The following is a 19,361-nucleotide window of genomic DNA, read 5'->3' as shown; positions in this document are numbered from 1 at the left end:
AAACCTCTTCGTTCTGGTTTGAACCCCTGTTGAGAATTTGCATTTCCACCCCAGATACACTGAATCAGAATCTACAGTTTAACAAAATCCCCACGTGATTCTTACATATAATAAATTTTGAAACCCACTGCTCTATTAGTGGTTCTCAGAATTGGTCCCTAACCAGCGGCACTAGCATCACTAGCATCACCTGGGAGCTTGTTGGAAATGCAGATCCTCAGCAGGGGTTCGAACTGGAACAAACAGGTTTGAAGCCCTAGTTTGTGGTGATGAAAACATTTTGGAACCAGAGAGAGGTGCTGGTTGTACAACACTGTAAATGTTCTAAATGCCATTGAAACGTTCACTTAAAAATGGTTAATTTTAGGTTACATGAATTTTACCTCAGTTAAAAAAAATCCAAGTTATGAATCCACAATACTGCTAAATTCAACTGTGTGGATCATAACAAATAATGGATACCATTTCAAAGAATGGGAATTCCACAACACTTAATTGTGCTCATGAGGAGCCTGTACATAGACCAAGAAGAAGTCGTTCAAACAGAACAAGGGGATACTGCATGGTTTAAAGTCAGGAAAGGTGTGCATCAGCATTGTATCCTTTCACCATACTTATTCAATATATTTGCTATGGAATCAATGCAATGGCAACAGGTTTTTTTTTTTTATGCTGAGCAAATAATCAGAAAAGCTGGGCTATATGAAGAAGGACACAGCATCAGGAATGGAGTAAAACTCATTAACAACCCGTGATATGCAGATAACACAACCTTGCCTGCTGAAAGTGAAGAGGACTTGAAGCACTTACTACTGAAGATCAAAGGCTACAGCCTTCAGCATGGACTGCATCTCAACATAAAGAAAACAAAAAATCCTCATAACTGAACCAATAAGCAACATTGTGATAAACAGAGAAAAGACTGAAGTTGTCAAGGATTTCATTTTACTTGGATTCACAATCAATGCCCATGGACACAGCAGTCAAGAAATTAAACATACTGCATTGGGCAAATCTGCTTCAAAAGATCTCTTTAGAGTGTTAAAAAGCAAAGATGTAACTTCGAGGACTAAGGTGTACCTGACTGAAGACATGGTATTTTTAATCACCTCATATGAATGCGAAAGCTGGACAATAAATACGGAAGACTGAAGAATTAATGCCTTTGAATTATGGTGTTGGCGAAGAATATTCAATATACCATGGACTGCCCGAAGAACGAACAAATGTGTCTTGGAAGATGTACAGTCAGAATGCTCCTTAGAAGCAAGGATGGCAAGACTTGGTCTCACGTACTTTGGAGATGTTATCAGAAGGGAACAGTCCCTGCAGAAGGACATCATGCTTGGTAAAGTGGAGAGTCAATGACAAAAAGGAAGACCCTCAGTGAGATGGACTGACAGAGTGGCTGCAACAATGGGCTCAAGCGTAACGACTGTGAGGACGGCACAGGACCTGGCAGTGTTTCATTCTGTTGTACACAGATCACTATGAGTCAGAACCAACTTGACGGCACCTAACAACACTCGAATACTTTGGATTAATGAGTGGAATGATCCATGTATATAACAGTAAAAAGCAAAACAGATTCTTCCATCAAAGCCAAAAGAGAATTAAACACTTGAATTCCTCAAATTCTGGTTAGCCAAACAAGAAAATATGATGAGTTGACAACCTTTTCTAGAAATGCAACTAAGTCCTTTAAAAGCCACAGAAGAAAAATTTTAATAGAATTGTTCTTAATATTCCAAAAAATATACCAGGTAAGTTTTTACTATAGTAAATACCAATATGCCTGCCCTCTTTGTCTTTCTGAGCTTCTGTCTTGGTACTGAAGCTCTATCAGTGGCCTAAGGAAGAGGTGAGAAAATGAAAATTATCCTCTTTTTCCCAGTTGCTGGTATCTATCTACGGTGCAGGAGTGACAGTTGAGGACAGGCTTACAGTGAGATGGTATAGGGTTTTAACCAGGGGTCCATACTTAGCTTGGTTTTTTTTTTAAGATATAAAAAATTAACATAGTACTTTAAACTTTATGATCAGAAAACATTATTTCACATATATGCTAACGATATTTAATTGTTTCACATTATAGCAACTTGAGCAAGAGGAGCGAGGAAGAAAATGAAGTGGATATCAAAGAAAAGGGGAAAGGCTTGGAGCAAAAAAAGACTAAGGAAGAAGGAGGGAGAAGGAAAGAAGAGGCAGACAGAGGGGCCCAGAGACTGACAAAATGGGGACCAGAGCATTGGCGTTCCTGCAATGTTAACTGAGGCTCTTCTTATACTCTTCAACTGGGGTATAAAATTTTAAGTTAACATCTTTTAATTACTGTCCCTAAAATGTCACTTTAGTTACTCAGCTACTACTCACAGCTCCTTGACCAGTTTTCATCACTAACCTTCCTAGAATTCCTTAAGTGGATTTAACTTCCAAACAACTGAGGAGCTGGTAAGGGCAATTTCATACTGAAAGCCAAGTTAAGCTAAAGGCTGTAAGGGATGAAATTCCCCATCTTGGCTATATAAGAACTTGCCTGCCTTAAAAAATTAGGCTAAGAGAAAGGAGCAGAATCACAGACAATATTTACTAGTTCCAAGATGTACCTCCCCATTTCCCAAGTCAGAATGATATTTAAAAGGCCACACTGAGTCTGTAAGTTATAAATGGCAGTATACTGCCATTTATAACAAGCATCTAACGTAACTTACCATAAAGTGCCTACTATTTCGAAACAAACTGTATCATTAAGGTAGAAAACTATAACTCAACTTTAAAAAAAAAAAGCCCAAAGTACTTGATGTACCATTTCACTTTTTCTAGCCTTACGCACCCATTCTGTAAAAATTCACTATTTTTAAAAGAGAAATTAACTTCAGCTGACACAATATGCAATTTCACCTTGGGCAACATAAGTATATCAATCTGAAGGGCTGTAACTATAAATTAACTTAAGTACAGATACAGACAGTATTTTAAAAAATCTAGTATATAAAAATATTTAATAAGCATATATGTAACATTTAAAAAATTTTTTTAAATATAAAAATATGGGCTCACTTTAAACAAATTAAAAATCAGTCAAAGAAAAAGCAGAAAGTAAAAGTAAGTAATCCCACTACTCAGAGGTTACTCACTATTAATAGTTTATTGGATATACGTCAAGAACTCTGTCCTATGTTTTCACACATGGCATGTATTCATATTTTATGTATCTAAGTTTAATGAAGCAAGTACTAATGCTTACAAAATATACAAAAGACGCATGACATTACTCTGTCCCACCCCACCATTTTTTCTTTTTTAAATAAGAAAGAATTTCTTACTTGGGGCAGGCAGTCCTCCACTGGATCGCTTATATTTGCTCTCCTTTAAAATGGATGTGATTTTATATAAATGACGGAAACCTGTTTTGCATTCAGAGGCAAAAATAAACTCGATTTCATCTTCATGACTTTGGGGAAAAACATGGAAGATGTCGTGAATCTGTAAAATGAATAGCTTAATTTACTATACACATTAACAAAAAATACTACATAAAAAATTCAATTAAGCTAAGCAAGAATTACCTGATAAGTGTACTCAGAAATATAAATCACTGTCAGTGCCAGGGTTCATGGTGTATTTATAACACAGATTTTGCCTGGACCTTTCGGATTTATCTTATTTTAGCCAAAGATTTCATCATTGAGAATTAAGTGTTTTCAAATGGAAAAAAAAAAAAAAAAAAACCAAAAGCTTTTTCTTATTCTCTGTAATCCTTTGAAATGCGGTGTAAAGTTTACTTAATGATATAAATTATAGATATGATGAGAAAAAATTCTTTTAAATTTTCTTTTCAAAAGAGAAATAATCTCTCTGGAATATGTCATTCTCAGATGGAATGATCATCTGTTTCGGGTGAATGACATTCAACTAGTGAATGAGCCGGCTTTATTTTGTATCTTAAATCTTTTCTAGTAAATTGGAAAATGCAGAATTCAATCCAAAACTGGTCTATTTTGGTATACAGTTTGTCAACTTAAAAGTGAAAAGACTTTTCTAGACAGGACCCTTGAAGTTCTCTCAGGAGCACTGATGACGAGGCTATGGATTCAGTATCTGAAACGTCCAGCAACAATGGCAAATCTGCACCGAGAATCTACTTTCTAGCTACACATCCTTACACTCTTGGACCATCGTTCTGACTTGAGATGCTCAAACTAAGAAAATAACATTCACAGTTCCCCTAAATGTAAAAAAATATATATACACACACACATAGATATATAGGTAGTTGGCTGTGAAATTTAATTTGCTTGACTATTCTGAGAAAACATTTAACCAAGCACAGGAAAAACGTATGTACATTTATCCAGACGTCTGTTGTTTCTTCATAAATAATCAGCGGTGTCACCGAGTCAGGCACAGACTCGACAAGGCCCTGTCTTTCCATGGCATCATCTTCTACCGGGACAAACAGCTCAGGTGAGATCAACACTATCTGGAGGCGGGTCTGTGAGCGATCTAGTAGGATGGACCATGCACTGTTCAAACAGAAGAGAAGCACCAGAAATCAAGCAAAGTCTCAGAAAATGAACAATACTCTTCTACTCTCTCCCCTGACACAACCACAATGAAAGAACTGCTTTAGTATATGTTAGATGATAAATTACAAATGGTTAAGTAAAGATACTCTACACTTATTTTTAAAAGTTCTTTGAAAAGTTTTTAAAAAGTGGTTTTCTTTAAATTTCCAAAACCACAGGTGGGCTGTGAAATTGTTTTCTCCCTTTATAATCACTAAATGTCAGTCTCATGGAACTCTTGTCATCTACGTTAGACACAGGAGCCATACGTAATCATCTGTGTCACGTAAGGCTCTGCAAATACTTCTCCTCAAATTATACAATAAAACACACACACACTTACGTATAAAACTTAAAGTCATAAAACTTAACCACAAATAACAATGAAACCATGACTGGCTAAGTAAGAGACATATGAAAATGCTATGCTTATAGGATTACGAACCCACAAATCTCAGTTCAGGAAAATCCCATGTGCAGAAACAACACACTGCAAGTTTACACGCGAAGGCAGCTCCAGGTGTAGGACAAACTAATAGCAAAGTCATTTCTAAAGGTCTGGATCCTAAATCAGATGTAAAGAAGCGACAATTTAACATACGCACTATTTTCCCTCTGGAGTCCATCCAGCTCTGGCAATATATTCAACTCCTTCGAACAGAATCTCAAAAGGCTGAATTAGTTCCTTATCTATGACATCTAAAATCTATTAAAAAAGAAAAAAGAATCTAGTTATAGAAAACTTAAATAACTAGGCTCACTAGTCTACTTAAACTGTAATCTTTAATAGATACTGTTTCAGACTTAGGTATCTTTCAGTCACATATGGTAAAAGCGAAATCAGCAGTTAAGTTGTGAGTTACCTACACGGGTGCCCTTAGGCCTAAAAAAGTTCTAACCACAAGAACGAGCACAGTCTAAATGTCTCTTTCATGAGTTATACTAACAGAACCTGAGAGTAACTGGTAAAACTAAGTTTTCATCACTTTAGAATCTAAGAAAAATATTAGGGTTTAGTTCCCTGTATTTTAGCCTAAAACATATTTGTGTAATAGAGTAATGAAATGGCCCTTGGTAAGCACACTTTTTTTCTTCTGAAGTCTAGCAGAGAAGACTGCTTTTTATGCAGCTTATAAACATCTGACTGTCCCAACGGAAAGCAGCAGTACAAGAGAGATGTGGGCTATTTAATCTACCACAGGCATCTGCCCAACACAGAAGGTAATTCACCAGCCAATAACCTACAGTACTATTTTTTTTTCACACTGACCTGGTGAATTAATAAAGGCAAAGATGGAAGAACTACTGAAAGGAGTGGTAAATATGCACATCCCCATATTCCTATCATGGGGACATGCCGGAAATGTTCAAAGTAGAAATTTAGGTCAACCTGAAATCATGATCCACAGGTGCCTCAGTAAATTCAACAACTCCAAAAAACAAAAAAAGCATATCTAAGACCCCCAACTAGACTGACTAGTCAAAGGACATAAAAAGGCAACACGACATTTTATGCTTACCCTTCCTTCAGCATCAATCATTATTTCCGACATCTTAAAAGTGACTTTTGGATTTGGTGTGCCTTTATAAAGAGATATAAATGAATAGTAATGCATCTCCAAAATTACTCAAATGATTTTATCCAATCACTCCCTTTTATTCTTAAGTCATGAATACCATATGTATCAGGGCTTTACTGAGCAAGACTCTCAGGTCATACTTTTAAATTCATACTTTTAAATATGGGTATCGAAAAAGGAGGCCAAGGCATATGGACACTAATGTTCACTGCAGCACTATTCACAATAGCCAAAAGGTGGAAACAACTGAAATGTCCATCAACTGATGAATGGATAAGGAAACACTGGTATATGCATACAATGGAATATTATTCAACCATAAACAAGAATGAAGTCCTCATGCATGCCACAACATGGTGAACCTCGAGGACATTATGCTGAGCAAAACTAGTCAGACACAAAAGGACAAACACTATGTGATATCGCTCATGTGAAATAAGTATATATATGGAAATCAAAAGTATTTTGTGGTTACCAGGGATGGTAGGGAGAGGGAAAGAAGAGTTTTTGCTTAGAGTGCACTGCAGATATGTTAAAGGTGGTTCGAAAGTTTGGACAAAGACTGAAAATGCATGCACAACTTGAAGAATGTGATCAATGTTGCTGAAGCGTACAATGTAGAAACTGAGGAAATGTTGTACGTGCTGTTTATGGTACAATAAATAAAAAGGAGGCTGAAAAACACCAAGAGTCAGCATGAAATAAAGATGGGAAACTGTGTATGATTTTTACAATTGCAGTGCTGTAAACAGCAAGATGGAAAAAAATTACTAATTTATTAAGAACATAATCCCTTAAAAATCGTCTCTTGCTAACAAAGGTTACTGCTTATTCATTCCTTGAAGTAAAAAGGGGTTAAGCCTGTAATTCAAAAATCAGAGTGACACTGAATGAACCCATCTTTATTAAGGCTGTAAATAACCACTCTGACTATACTTTGGATGACTGCAAACAGAATCTTGTACAGAAAGAAGAAAGGAGTGAATGTGAATGCCAGTGGATTACTGTACCTGTTTTAGGGTAGCGGAATGAATCTGCCCTCCTCGTTTCCAACATAGGGGATGTAACATGAATAATTTCCACCTCAGATTCATCATTTTCTTCATACAGAATTCTAAGAATTTTGCCACCACTGGGAGCTTAAAAAGAATTTAGATATTGAAGATTTAAAAGAATTATCTCAGAAAGTAATCATAAGTGACCATTCCCTGTAGCATTAATTTCCCAGGGTGAAAATATATTGTCTATAATCTGATACTCTCATGTATGAAGGTATCACTGGTCTTTGCAGTAGCAAAATGAGTTACTGCTAAGGCACTTTTTACTAGTTAAAAGTTATTCCTTTTGGAGGGCAAAAACTGAAGATTGCATGTATATATATATACATTTAGGACAGGGGAATAACTTTTGAAGGATTTCATTCTTCGCATACCTTAAAATGAATATATTCTTTGTTCAGAAAATTACATTGATAATATTTCTTATAAAAAAAGTAAATGCTATTTAAATAGAATCCAGTTGTTTTGAACAGTTTCTCTATTCATGCCAAAGTCTTGTTCTAACAAACAGAATTATGGCAAAACTTTTTGTACCTTAAAATAAAATGTCCAAATTTAAGCCATCTCTTAAAAATAAGTATTTTTCATGGTTATGAAGTACTCAGACTGCTATTTGCAACTCATTAGTGGGTCATGAAATCTATGAGTCATAACTAGTATTTTAAAAAATAAAACAGCAAAGAATATACAATATCAGATTGCATCACACATATGGATAAGCATTGCTTCATTAAATCTCTCAGATACGGACATATCTATGTTCCTGTGAAGTGCCGTTGAGTCAGTTTCGACTCATAGCGACCCCATGCACAACAGAACGAAACACGGCCCGGTCCTGCGCCATCATTACAATCGTTACGCTTGAGCTCATTGTTGCAGCAATGTGTCCATCCAACTCATTGAGGGTCTTCCTCTTTTCTGCTGATCCTGTATGTTACCAAGCATGATGTCCTTTCTCCAGGTCCTTCCTGACAACATGTCCAAAATATTTAAGATGCAGTCTTGCCATCATCCTTGCTTCTAAGGAACATTCTGGTTGTACTTCTTCCAAGACAGATTTGTTCGTTCTTTTGGCAATCCACGATATAGTCAATATTCACCAACACCACAATTCAAAGGTGTTAATTCTTCTTCAGTCTTCCTTATTCACTGTTCAGCTTTTACATGCATATGATGCGATTGAAAATACCATGGCTTGGGTCAGGTGCACCATAGTCTTCAAGGTGACATTTTTGCTTTTCTACATTTTAAAGATGTCCTGTGCAGCAGATTTGCCCAGTGCAATGCATCTTTCGATTTCTTGACTGCTGCTACCATGGGTGTTGGTCGTGGATCCAAGTAAAACGTGATCCTTGACAACTTCAATCTTTTCTCTGTTTATCGTGATGTTGGTCATTGGTCCAGCTGTGAGGATTTTTGTTTTCTTTATGTTGAGGTTTAATCCATACTGAAGGCTGTGGTCTTTGATCTTCATTAATAAGTGCTTCAAGTCTTTTTCACTTTCAGCAAGCAAGGTTGTGTCATCTGCATAACACAGGTTATTAACAAGTCTTCCTCTAATCCTGATGCCCCGTTCTTCTTCACATAGTCCAGCTTTTTGGATTATTTGCTTGGCATACAGATTGAATAGGTGTGGTGAACGGATACAACTCTGAATACTGGTGGCACAGCTTCCAGCATCACAGCAACACGCAAGTCCCCACAGTATGACAACCTGACAGACACATGCGGGGATATATCTATACCTGACAAATTTAACATATATATTACATGTATTGTATATTGGGCCACAAGGTAAAACAAATTTCTAATTGGATCATGGTCAAAAAGTTTGAAAGCCATTGCATTAGAGAGCTGTTTCTCAAGTTTCTTAAGCAGTGGAATAAATCCACCTAGAAGAAGGAATTTGTTCCCTTTTTTCTTACCCATTCACACACTAACTTGGCCATCTGCTCATGGAGACTTTCTAGCTCAACCATATGTTTTTATAGCAGTTCTTATTAAGGTGTGATATTTTTAGTTTTGTTACCAATGTTGCCACCAACATTACAAAGACCAGCTTCTAGGTGAAATACTGGCAAAGGAAGGTGGGGAGTCTAAGGCACTGAACCACAATGCAAATGTTTTCACTAGGATTCATTATAGTGGGATACAGTCTGTATATTCCAAATAACTACCGGTAGGAAACAATCTTCATCACTTTAGAATCTATTACGCAAGATTTAGAATCTTTAACCAATTGGTAGTAGAATCTCATAATACTGTAAATGATCTGTAATACGTTACATTGCACTCTTTTACCTAATTCAGCTTCTGGACACCACCAATAGCCAGAATATCTATCAAATTCTTCTTGAAGAACAAAAGTAGCAACTCCAGCCGATCTGGGATCCTCTTCCATGTTGGCTAGCTCTAGACAAACATAAAAGGGACATTACCACAGAAAGCTCTCTATCTTTTCATAGGTACAATGCAGAAAGTCTATTTAAAAAATTATATATTTATAATATTAAAATATTTATAATATTTTCTATAAAAAAAAAGTGCTATTTACGTAATAGAGTTCAGTTGCTTGAAGCGGTTTCTCTATCCATGTTAAAGTCTTGTTCTAACAAATACAATTACGGCAAAACTTTTTTTTGTTTATTTTGAGAGGTAGCTATAGTGTAATGGTGGACTGTGGGGTCAGAAGGAATGAGTTCAAATCTGAACACCATTTACCAACTCTTTGACCTTGGGCAAATCACTCAGTCCATTCTGCTGCCGTATTCTATTTGTAAATGGGGATAATAGCTGACCTTGTAAAGTTACTATGAGGAGTAAATGAGTTAATTCACATATAAAGCACTTAGAACACAGCCTAGGCCATAGTACATGTTCCATAAATGTTATTATTTTCCCATTTCACTAGAATCGTGGAAGAAAACAATGCATGTAAAGGGTCAAAGTGACTTACAATTCTCCTGTACAGAACAGTAAATCTTTAGACCTGGAACAGAACTGGTAGACCATATACCTCCTCCGCTCCTCCTCCCTCCCATTTCCCCAGAGCAGTTCAGCTTTCATCTGCTTTCACACTTTCATTTCCAGGAAAGAATTCGAAGAAAGGAAACTGCTTTTAAAAATCACAATCATTGAAGATTTTCTGACATGGGGAAATGTTTACAACACTTAAATGAAAAAATGCACTTTACTGAATGGAATATACACTGTGAATCCACTTATAAAAATACTATACACAGGTATTTCTCAAAAAGTGTTGGGATATAAACCAAGATGTTATCAGTGCTTATCTGCAGGTAGTGGGATCACAGGCAAGGTTTTTTTTTCCCCATTGTTGTATAATTTATAAATCTTCATTTGCCAAATGCATATACTTTTGTAATCACATCCCTATTAAGACAGACTATTTCCAGCCCCCTAGAATATTTTCTCATGCCCCTTCCCAGTCAATGTCCACTGCCAAAGAAGCAGTCATCTGATTTCTATCACCACAGGCTGGTTTTGCATATTCTAGAATTTTACATAAATGAAATCACAGAGTATATATTTTGTGTCTGGCTTATTTTTAATAATATTTTATTGAGTTTTCAGTGAAAGTTTGCACAGCAAGTTAGGTTCACACTGAACAATTATTACACATATTGTTCAGAGATGTCTGGCTTCTTCTGAGGTTTATTAACGTTGTTACATACACCAGTAGTTCATTCCTGGTTATTATGAAGTCCTACTCCATTGTAGAAGTATATCACACTCTTCTATCCATTCTCTTGTTAATGAGTATCTGGGCTGCTTCCCGTCTTTGGTATTATGAGTAAAGATGCCATGAGCATCCACATAAAAGGGTTTTTGTGGACATATGTTTTTATTTCTCTTGAATAAATATCAAGGAGGGGAAAAGCTGGGTAGTATGGTTAGTATATGTTTACAACAAACTGCCAGTTTCCTGAAATGGTTGTATTATATATTTGATGGTCTCAATCTTTTTCACTTTCGCCAGACCAGTAGGTGTGTAAACCCACTGCTGTTGGGTTGATTTTGACTCACAGCCACCCTATAGGACAGAGCAGAACTGCCCCATACAGTTTCCAAGGACCAGCTGGTGGATTCGGACTGACGACCTTTTGGTTAGCAGCCCTGGTGGCAGAGTGGTTAACAGCTATGGCTGCAAACTGCTACGGCTGTTTGAATCCACCAGCCACTCCTTGGAAACCCTATAAGGCAGTTCTACTCTGTCTGACAGGGTCACTATGAGTTGGAATTGACTCGACAGCAATGAGTTTGGTTTGGGTTTAGTACGTTTGTAGCATTGATTTTAATTTTACATGCAAGTTTTATTATTTTTTTGATTATCTGTGTTTTCTATATTGTACGAAATGAACGTACAGTACGAACCAATAATCCCTTACCCAAAAAGCTTGAGTCCATAAGTGTTTAGAATTCAGAGTTTTGAGGATTTTAGATATACTGTACATCTACCATATATTATGTAAGCTCTGCAGCAAGGTAATCAAATACCCTGTAATCAAATACATCAACATTCCTGCAGCAAACTTATGAATAGGCACACTAAGTAGGATTAGGATTATAAATATCCTGAGGTCAGGTCACGTCAGGTCAGATTTTGCCACGAACTGAGTTTTTGCACTAAGCTAATGAAAACCTTTCCGTTTTCAGAGCTTTTTGGGTTTTAGAATTAATGACAGAGCCAAAACCAGATATGAATTTAAAATGTAAAGATCATGCTGCTTGCTTCAATTTCAAAATGCACACAAAAGCAAATTAAATTTTAGAAATTTTTTCAGGAAAGTATGTTTGAAGACTTCTGCATTACCATTATGCACGTAGGTGAGCCTCCTCTCCTCTCTGGTTACGATGTTGGATATCCAGATGTCATTGCTATGTATAAATGCAATCCAGTCTGGATCAGCAGGGCATAATTTTGGGTCCATCCGTATGTTGGGACAACTAGTCTCCACTAAGTTCGGTCGTAAGGGTTGTTGCTAGAAAAATAAACATCATTCTAAGGCAAGTATTAAGGTGATGTATCACTCCACCTGCCAGCACCCTTCCTGTAAGAACGTCTAGGTAAATGCCAACCATGATAATGGTTCCCCAGAAAAACAGAGACTCTCATATGCCTTAACTTATAAGGAAGGACTAATTTTCTTTCCCTATGAATTAGAATGCTAAAGTTAACAGGAGAAGAAAGAAAGACATTATCACTTTATTGCCCAAAGCTGCTTAATGGGGTAATTATTATTAGATATTTTATCAAACATGTATTAAATATGTACTATATATTTAAAATTAATTTTACCAATTCAAAAGTTTGCCCATAAAAATATAATAAAAGCCAGAATCATCACAACTCTATAGAAATAGTAGTTCTAATAGCACATAAGAAATTGCAAGAAATACAACCATTTAAAATCCACCTTAATTTATTAGGATAAATTAAAACTTTTAAGGGAAAAATGGATTGTCTTGTGATAACATCATTTTCCAAAATCCCTGTCAGCATTTACACATAAAAAAGGGCATTAATGTCCTTTACTGTCTTCTTACAGTAGGTATATTTAACATTAAAAAAAAAACGCATACTAATACCATTAAAAAAATTATTATTTTTTATTGTAAGTGAAAGTTTACAGTTCAAGTTAATCTTCCATACAAAACTAAAAATTATTAATTCTAGACACTGGAAAGTAACATCCATTTTTTTTTATTACTACTAAATTTCTTATTTGTCAGGCAAACAAATTTTTGGTTTGCTTGTTAATTATTTTTCTGATTTGAGTGCAAAAAAATCTTTAGGATCCAAAAAAGATTTAATGAGCAGTACAATCAAACTTAGAAGTCCCTGGGTGGCATAAATGGTTAGGTGCTCAACTAGCAGCTGGAAGGCTGGCAGTTTGAACCCACCCAGAGGAGCCTTAGAAGACAGGCCTGGCAATTTGCTTCCGAAAGGTCAGAGCCTTGAAAACCCTATGGAGCAGTTCTACTCCACACACATGGGGTCGCCATGAGTCAGAATCGACTCGACAGCAACTAACAACTCACTCAAACTTACGGTAAATCCTTGTGGCCCTCCATCTTTTACATGATAAATTCCACTACCGGCTTGAAACAGAAATGTTCCGCTTCCTTGGTGATAATCATAAGAAGCAATTCCAACTGTTCCAATGCGTTTTCTTTCTCTTAATAGCTCTTCTTCTCGAGAATACATCCCATAGTCCAGTGTTGCCTAATGCAAAGGAAAGAGCAGTCAGCTACCACAGGCTTCTGAAAACTTGTGAGGTTAAAAAGAGAGACAACCACAGAATCCTGCTAAAAGCCCACCTAGTTATATACATTTCTTTTCGTGTCATGTTTATTAGTGTTTAATTACATACATGCACATCTGCATATGTATGTTAGGCTCCACTACGAAAAAAGCAAATTCATGGAACAGATTTTCATGAACTTTTATTAATTCTGACCCTTTTGTTTTAACTGTCTCTTAAGACTGTTTCCGTCAAAGCCAAATGTAGTTCTGAGTATGTGATTATGTTTGAATATCTTCCCTCTTTTTCTCCCTAACCGTCACCAGGCTGGATCTGTACCTAATATGTCTTAGTGCTTTATAATCAGAACACAAGAAATTTCAGAGCTAAGAAATTATCCTTCACGACAGAACTCAGTATTTATTTTTTTCTAGAACCATTATTTTTTAAAATTTTCATTGTGCTTTAAGTGAAAGTTTACAAATCAAGTCAGTCTCTCATTCAAAAATTCATATATACCTTGCTATATACTTCTAGTTGCTCTCCCCCAATGAATGACACAGCACACTCCTTCTCTCCACCCTCTTTCATGTCCATTCAGTCAGCTTCTGTCCCCCTCTGCCTTCTCATCTCCCCTCTGGACAGGAGCTGCCCACATAGTCTCATGTGTCTACTCAATCCAAGCTCACTCTTCACCAGTATCATTTTCTACCTTATAGTCCAGTCTGAAGAGTTGGCTGTGGGAATGGTTCCTGTCTTGGGCTAACAGAAAGTCTGGGGACCATGACCTCCGAGGTCCTTAGAGAACTCTGTATTTATAACATTGTGATTACAAAATTTATTATTTGAAAGAATAAACAAGCAAGATGGTAAAAAAGAACCCTGAAAAAGATCAACTGCAAGGAATATGGCTAGAGTTATCAGATACTAAAAAATTAAAATTTTTATAATAAATAACTTTTGACACATGAATAAAGAGAAAAACCAACAGAACAGCAGATCCAAAATGGAAAACTAAATACAGAAACTAGTAAGGAAAGGGTGATGGGGAAAAGATGGGACTTTTTAAATCAGTAAAAGATAAAACTGGGTTTACTTCTCACACATTCCAAGTGGATCAGAGATACAAATGTTAAAAATGAAACCAACCTCTGCTTCCAACCAAGATGGAAGAACAGGAACTGGAAGACTTCCTGAGTTAAGGAGATACAGGTGAGCACGCAAGGAGACAAAGACAGCTAGGGTGTGCAGAACAAAGTAATGATGAGGAAAGAACTACACCAAGAGCAGGTGTCTCTCTTAAGTATGCAGCATGATCAGTGCATGTGTAAGGAAATCACCAGAGGACAGGAAAGGGGCCACCCTAAAAGACCTGAGGACAAGTACCCAGTTTTTACACAGGGCTGGATGGTAGTACCTGTTCCCACCAGCCAGACTGGGAAACCTCATAATTCATGGGACACTGGTTAGAGAAAGACTCTTGCTTTGGTAGTTAGGAATCTTAGACCTAGAATAAATGTGACTCTGGCCCTGCTTAACAGATCTTAAAAACAGGACCCAAAAAGGAGCAGTTTTTGAGTAACTTAATTGTGTCCAAGAACAAACCTTAAGTATATTTATAGGAATATAACAAACTCAACAAGATAAAATTGATAATGCACAGAACCTAAGAAAAACTTACCATGCAGGCAAAACAGCAGGAAAACACAACTCATAATAAAAAGGGGAAAAAATCAATTAATCCAGAACCGATACCAAAAAACCAAACCCGTTGCTGTCGAGTCAATTCCAACTCAGAGTGATCCTAGTGGCGTAGTGGTTAAATGCTACAGCTGCTAACCAAAAGGTCAGCTGTACAAATCCACCAGGTGCTCCCTGGAAACTCTATGGGGCAGTTCTACTCTGTCATACAGGGTTGCTATGAGAACTGGCACAGATGATAAAATTAGAAGATAAGGATACTAAAGCAGTTATTATAACTGTGTTCCAAAAGTCTAAAAGCTTCAGACATGGAAGACATAAAAAAGCTCCAAATCAAAAATAGAGACTACAACTACAACGTATGAGACTAATGGCAGATTAGACATTGCAGAAGAAAAGATCAGTGAGTTTAAAAACACAGCAGAAGAAAATATCCAAAATGAAATGGGGAAAAACTTCGAAAATTGAACAGAGCATCATCAGTGAGCTGTGAGACAACTCTGAATGGCTTAATGTGTAAATAATTGGAGACTCTGACTGAAAAGGAGAGGAGAGAGGACAGAAAATGTTTTTAAACACATAATGAACTCAAAGACAAAGTACATGAAGAAAAATACAAGGCACATCGTAAAAATTCAAAAACAATGAAAAACAGAACATCTTAAAAGCAGCCAGAGGAAAAAGAAAGTTACATACTGAGGAACAAAGATAGGGAAGACAGCAGATTTTAGAATGTAAGCAAGGAGACAGTGGAGCAAAATCTTTAAAGTACTGAAACATAAAAACTGTTTGAGAATTTTATACCCAGCAAAAATCTCTTTCAAAACTGAAGGTGAAATAAAAACTCCTTTAGAAATATAAAAGCCAAAAGAATTAAATCACAAGCAGACCCATACTACAAGAAATGTTAAATGAAGTCTTTCAGGTAGAGAAAAATGATATCCAAAGGAAACACTAGACAGTAACTTGAATTAGCATGAAGAATTAAGATCACCAGAAAAGGTTAACTAGTAATGCACTGCATAACGTCTGTTTGGGCAATGTCCAACAGCACACAGGTTTGTGCTCTGGTGCTCACCCTCCAATGGATGCCGCAGCCCGACTTGGCAGCAAACCTGCCTACTGCCCCCACATGTGGGAACAGGTGCCCCTGCTGCTGGGAGGAAAAGGCAACCGATCCTGCTCCTGAGCGCCCAAGGCTGATGACAGGCATCACAGGGCCTGGCTGGGTGGGGGTGCTGGGTCACTGAGACTGCTTCCTTGCTGCCTGGGCCCATACCTGGAGCCTCCCTGCCATGACCCTCACAGGGCTGTGGGGCCGAGCACTGGGCAGAACCTGGCTGAGTGCTCATCTGAGGTATCCATAGCAGGAGCTACCCTGGCCGCATGTCACACAGCAGCCCCCAGGCCCGTGAACCTGGGAGCCCCACTGTTTTAGTTATCTAGTGCTGCTATAATAGAAATAGCCCAAGTAGATGGCTTCAAGAAATAGATGTTTATTCTCTCACAGTCTAATAGGCTAGAAGTCAAAACTCAGGATGTCAGCTCCAGGGAAGGCTTGCTTTCCCTGCTGGCTCTGGAGGAAGGCCCTTGTCATCAACCTTCCTCTGGTCTAGGTGCTTTTCTGTGCAGGAACCTCAGGTCCAAAGGATGCGCTCTGGTCCCAGTGCTGCTTTCTTGGTGGTATGAGGTCCCCCACTCTCTGCTCGCTTTCCTTTATCTCTTATAAGATAAAAGGTGGTGCAGGCCACACCCCAGGGAATCTCCCTTTATGCTGGATCAGGGATGTGACCTAAGTAAGGGTGTTACATTCCACCCTAACCCTCTTTAACGTAACCTAACCACAGGCAGAGATTAGGATTTACAGCACATAGGAAAATTATATCAGTAACAAAATGGAGGACAACCACATAATACTGGGAATCATGCCTTAACCAAGGTGACACGTTTTTGGGGGACACAATTCAATACATGACACCCATGGACCTGGATGTTTGCACTGCATCCAAATCACAAAATGTCCTATTTCACAGAACATATCATGGAAGTCAAGCAACACATGACTGTATAAGCAAAAACAAGTCTGTGTTATGTATTTTTGGTTAGTAACACAGGGTTGCTATGAGTCGGAACTGACTGCATGGCAACTAACAGTAACAACAACTCTTATATTCCTATACAATTTAAAAGATAACTACATAAAATACTAACTATAAATCTATGTCGATGGGCAGACAATGTATAAAGCTATAATTGTGATAATGACAGCATAAAGGAGGGTAGAGCTAAACAGGAGCAGTTTTTATATTTAAGTGTAACTAAGTTGGTATTAATTTGAACTAGATTGTTATATATTCAGATGTTAATTGTTGCCCCTGGGGCAACCACTAAGAAGATAACTAAACATACATCCTAGAAAATGTTTACAGACATAAAAATATATAGGCAAAAAAAAAAAAAAAATCCAAAATGGCACAAGTAGCCCTTCCTCATCCATAATTAAATGTAAATGAATTAAACTTTCTAATTAAAAGGCAGAGATTGAAAGAACAAATTAAAAAAAACACGCTCCAATTATATACTGTCTGAAAGAAACTTCCTTTAGATTCAAAGACACAAATAGGTTGAAAGTAAAAGAACAGAAAAAGATATTCCATGCAAACAGTACTTAAGAGAGCTGGAGTGGCTATATCAACATCAGACAAAACAGACTTCAAGAAAAAATTGTTACTAGAGACAAAAAAGAGTATTATATAATGATATGAGAGTCAATCCATTAAGAAGGTATAAATATTACAAATTTATATGCACTTAAAAACAGAGCCACAAGGTGCATCAAGCAAAAACTGATAGAACGGAAGGGAGGAAAAAAACCCCAAATGTTTAAGTGTTCGGCTACTAACTGAAAGGTTGGCAGTTTGAATCCATCCAAAAGGTGCTTTGGAAAAAAGGTCTGGTGATCTACTTTTGGAAAGATCGCAGGCACTGAAAACCCAGTCGAGTGTAGTTCTATTCTGAAACTTGTGGGGTTGCCATGAGTTGGAACCAACTCAACAGGATGTGGTTTGGTTTTTTTTAGAGATGGAGGAGAAAGGGATTTCACTAGATGGTTAAGAGGTGAAGGGTTTCTTTTTAGGGTAATGAAAATATTCTAATGTTGATTGGGATGTCTAATGCACAACTCTGTGACCATATTAAAAGCCACTGAACTGTTTAAGTTTTGGGGGCGAACTGCATGTTATGTGAATTATATCTTAATAAATCTGTTTGGAGAAAGGTAAAAAGACAGAAAGACATATTCTACGCTAACACTAATCAAAGGAAACCCTGGTGGTGTAGTGTTTAAGTGCTATGGCTGCTAATCAAAGGTTCAGCAGTTCAAATCCGCCAGGTGCTACTTGGAAACTCTATGGGGCAGTTCTACTCTGTCCTATAGGGTCACTATGAGTCGGAATCGACTTGATGGCGCTGAGTTTGGTTTGGGTTTGGTAACACTAATCAAAAGAAATCTGGAGCGGCTATATGAATACCAAACTAAATTTCAGAGCAAAGAACATTACCAGAGACAAAGAAGGCTATTTCGTAACAATAAAGAAGTCAGTTCATCAGGAGGACATAGCAATCCTATCCACTTATGAGCCTAAAAACACAGCTTGAAAATACATACAGCAAAAACTAACAGAACTGCAAGGAAAAAAGTCAAATCCACATGTATGGTTGGCGATTTCAAATTTTAACAACCCCTCTTTCAGTATCTGGTAAAACAAATAGAAAATCAGTAAGGACCATAGAAGACATGATCAACACAATTAACCACCTCGATCTAATTGATATTTATAGAACACTCCACAACAGCAGAATACATATTCTTTTCAAGTGCACGAGGAACATTTACCAAGACAGACTAAAATTATCCTTGGCAAAAGCACAAAACTCAATAAATTGAAAAGCATTCAAGTCACATGAAGTATGTTTTCTGATTGCAATGGAATTAAATTACAAGTCAGTAACAGAAATATCTCTGGAAAATTCCCAAATATTTGGAAACTAAATAGTACACTTCTAAATAATGAATTAAAAGAAAATCAGGAAGAATTTTGAACTAAATTAACATGAAGATGCAACATATCAAAAGCAGTACTTATAGGGAAATTTATAATACTAAATGCCTGCATAAGAAAAGAAGGG

The 19,361-nt window shown here is 37.0% G+C and overlaps 1 protein-coding gene across 3 annotated transcripts in view; it reads right to left on the bottom strand.

The window, feature by feature from the left end:
- DPP8 (dipeptidyl peptidase 8) overlaps positions 1 to 19,361 on the bottom strand; it is a 63,922-nt gene that overhangs the window by 28,184 nt on the left and 16,377 nt on the right. For all 3 annotated transcript variants that reach the window (XM_010598048.3, XM_003418369.4, XM_023558351.2), the window contains 8 exons: positions 13,280 to 13,453; positions 12,041 to 12,209; positions 9,508 to 9,618; positions 7,159 to 7,287; positions 6,089 to 6,150; positions 5,174 to 5,274; positions 4,349 to 4,526; positions 3,327 to 3,486 (listed from right to left, as the gene is read on the bottom strand). In XM_010598048.3, the coding sequence (XP_010596350.1) occupies positions 3,327 to 3,486; positions 4,349 to 4,526; positions 5,174 to 5,274; positions 6,089 to 6,150; positions 7,159 to 7,287; positions 9,508 to 9,618; positions 12,041 to 12,209; positions 13,280 to 13,453 (1,084 nt within the window). The remainder of the gene's footprint in view (positions 1 to 3,326; positions 3,487 to 4,348; positions 4,527 to 5,173; positions 5,275 to 6,088; positions 6,151 to 7,158; positions 7,288 to 9,507; positions 9,619 to 12,040; positions 12,210 to 13,279; positions 13,454 to 19,361) is intronic.

The sequence above is a fragment of the Loxodonta africana genome, chromosome 13, assembly GCF_030014295.1.
Source record: "Loxodonta africana isolate mLoxAfr1 chromosome 13, mLoxAfr1.hap2, whole genome shotgun sequence".
In the NCBI taxonomy this organism is placed as follows: domain Eukaryota; kingdom Metazoa; phylum Chordata; class Mammalia; order Proboscidea; family Elephantidae; genus Loxodonta; species Loxodonta africana.
Note: the sequence above shows the minus strand (reverse complement) of the source record. Positions and strands in the feature narration are given on the sequence as shown.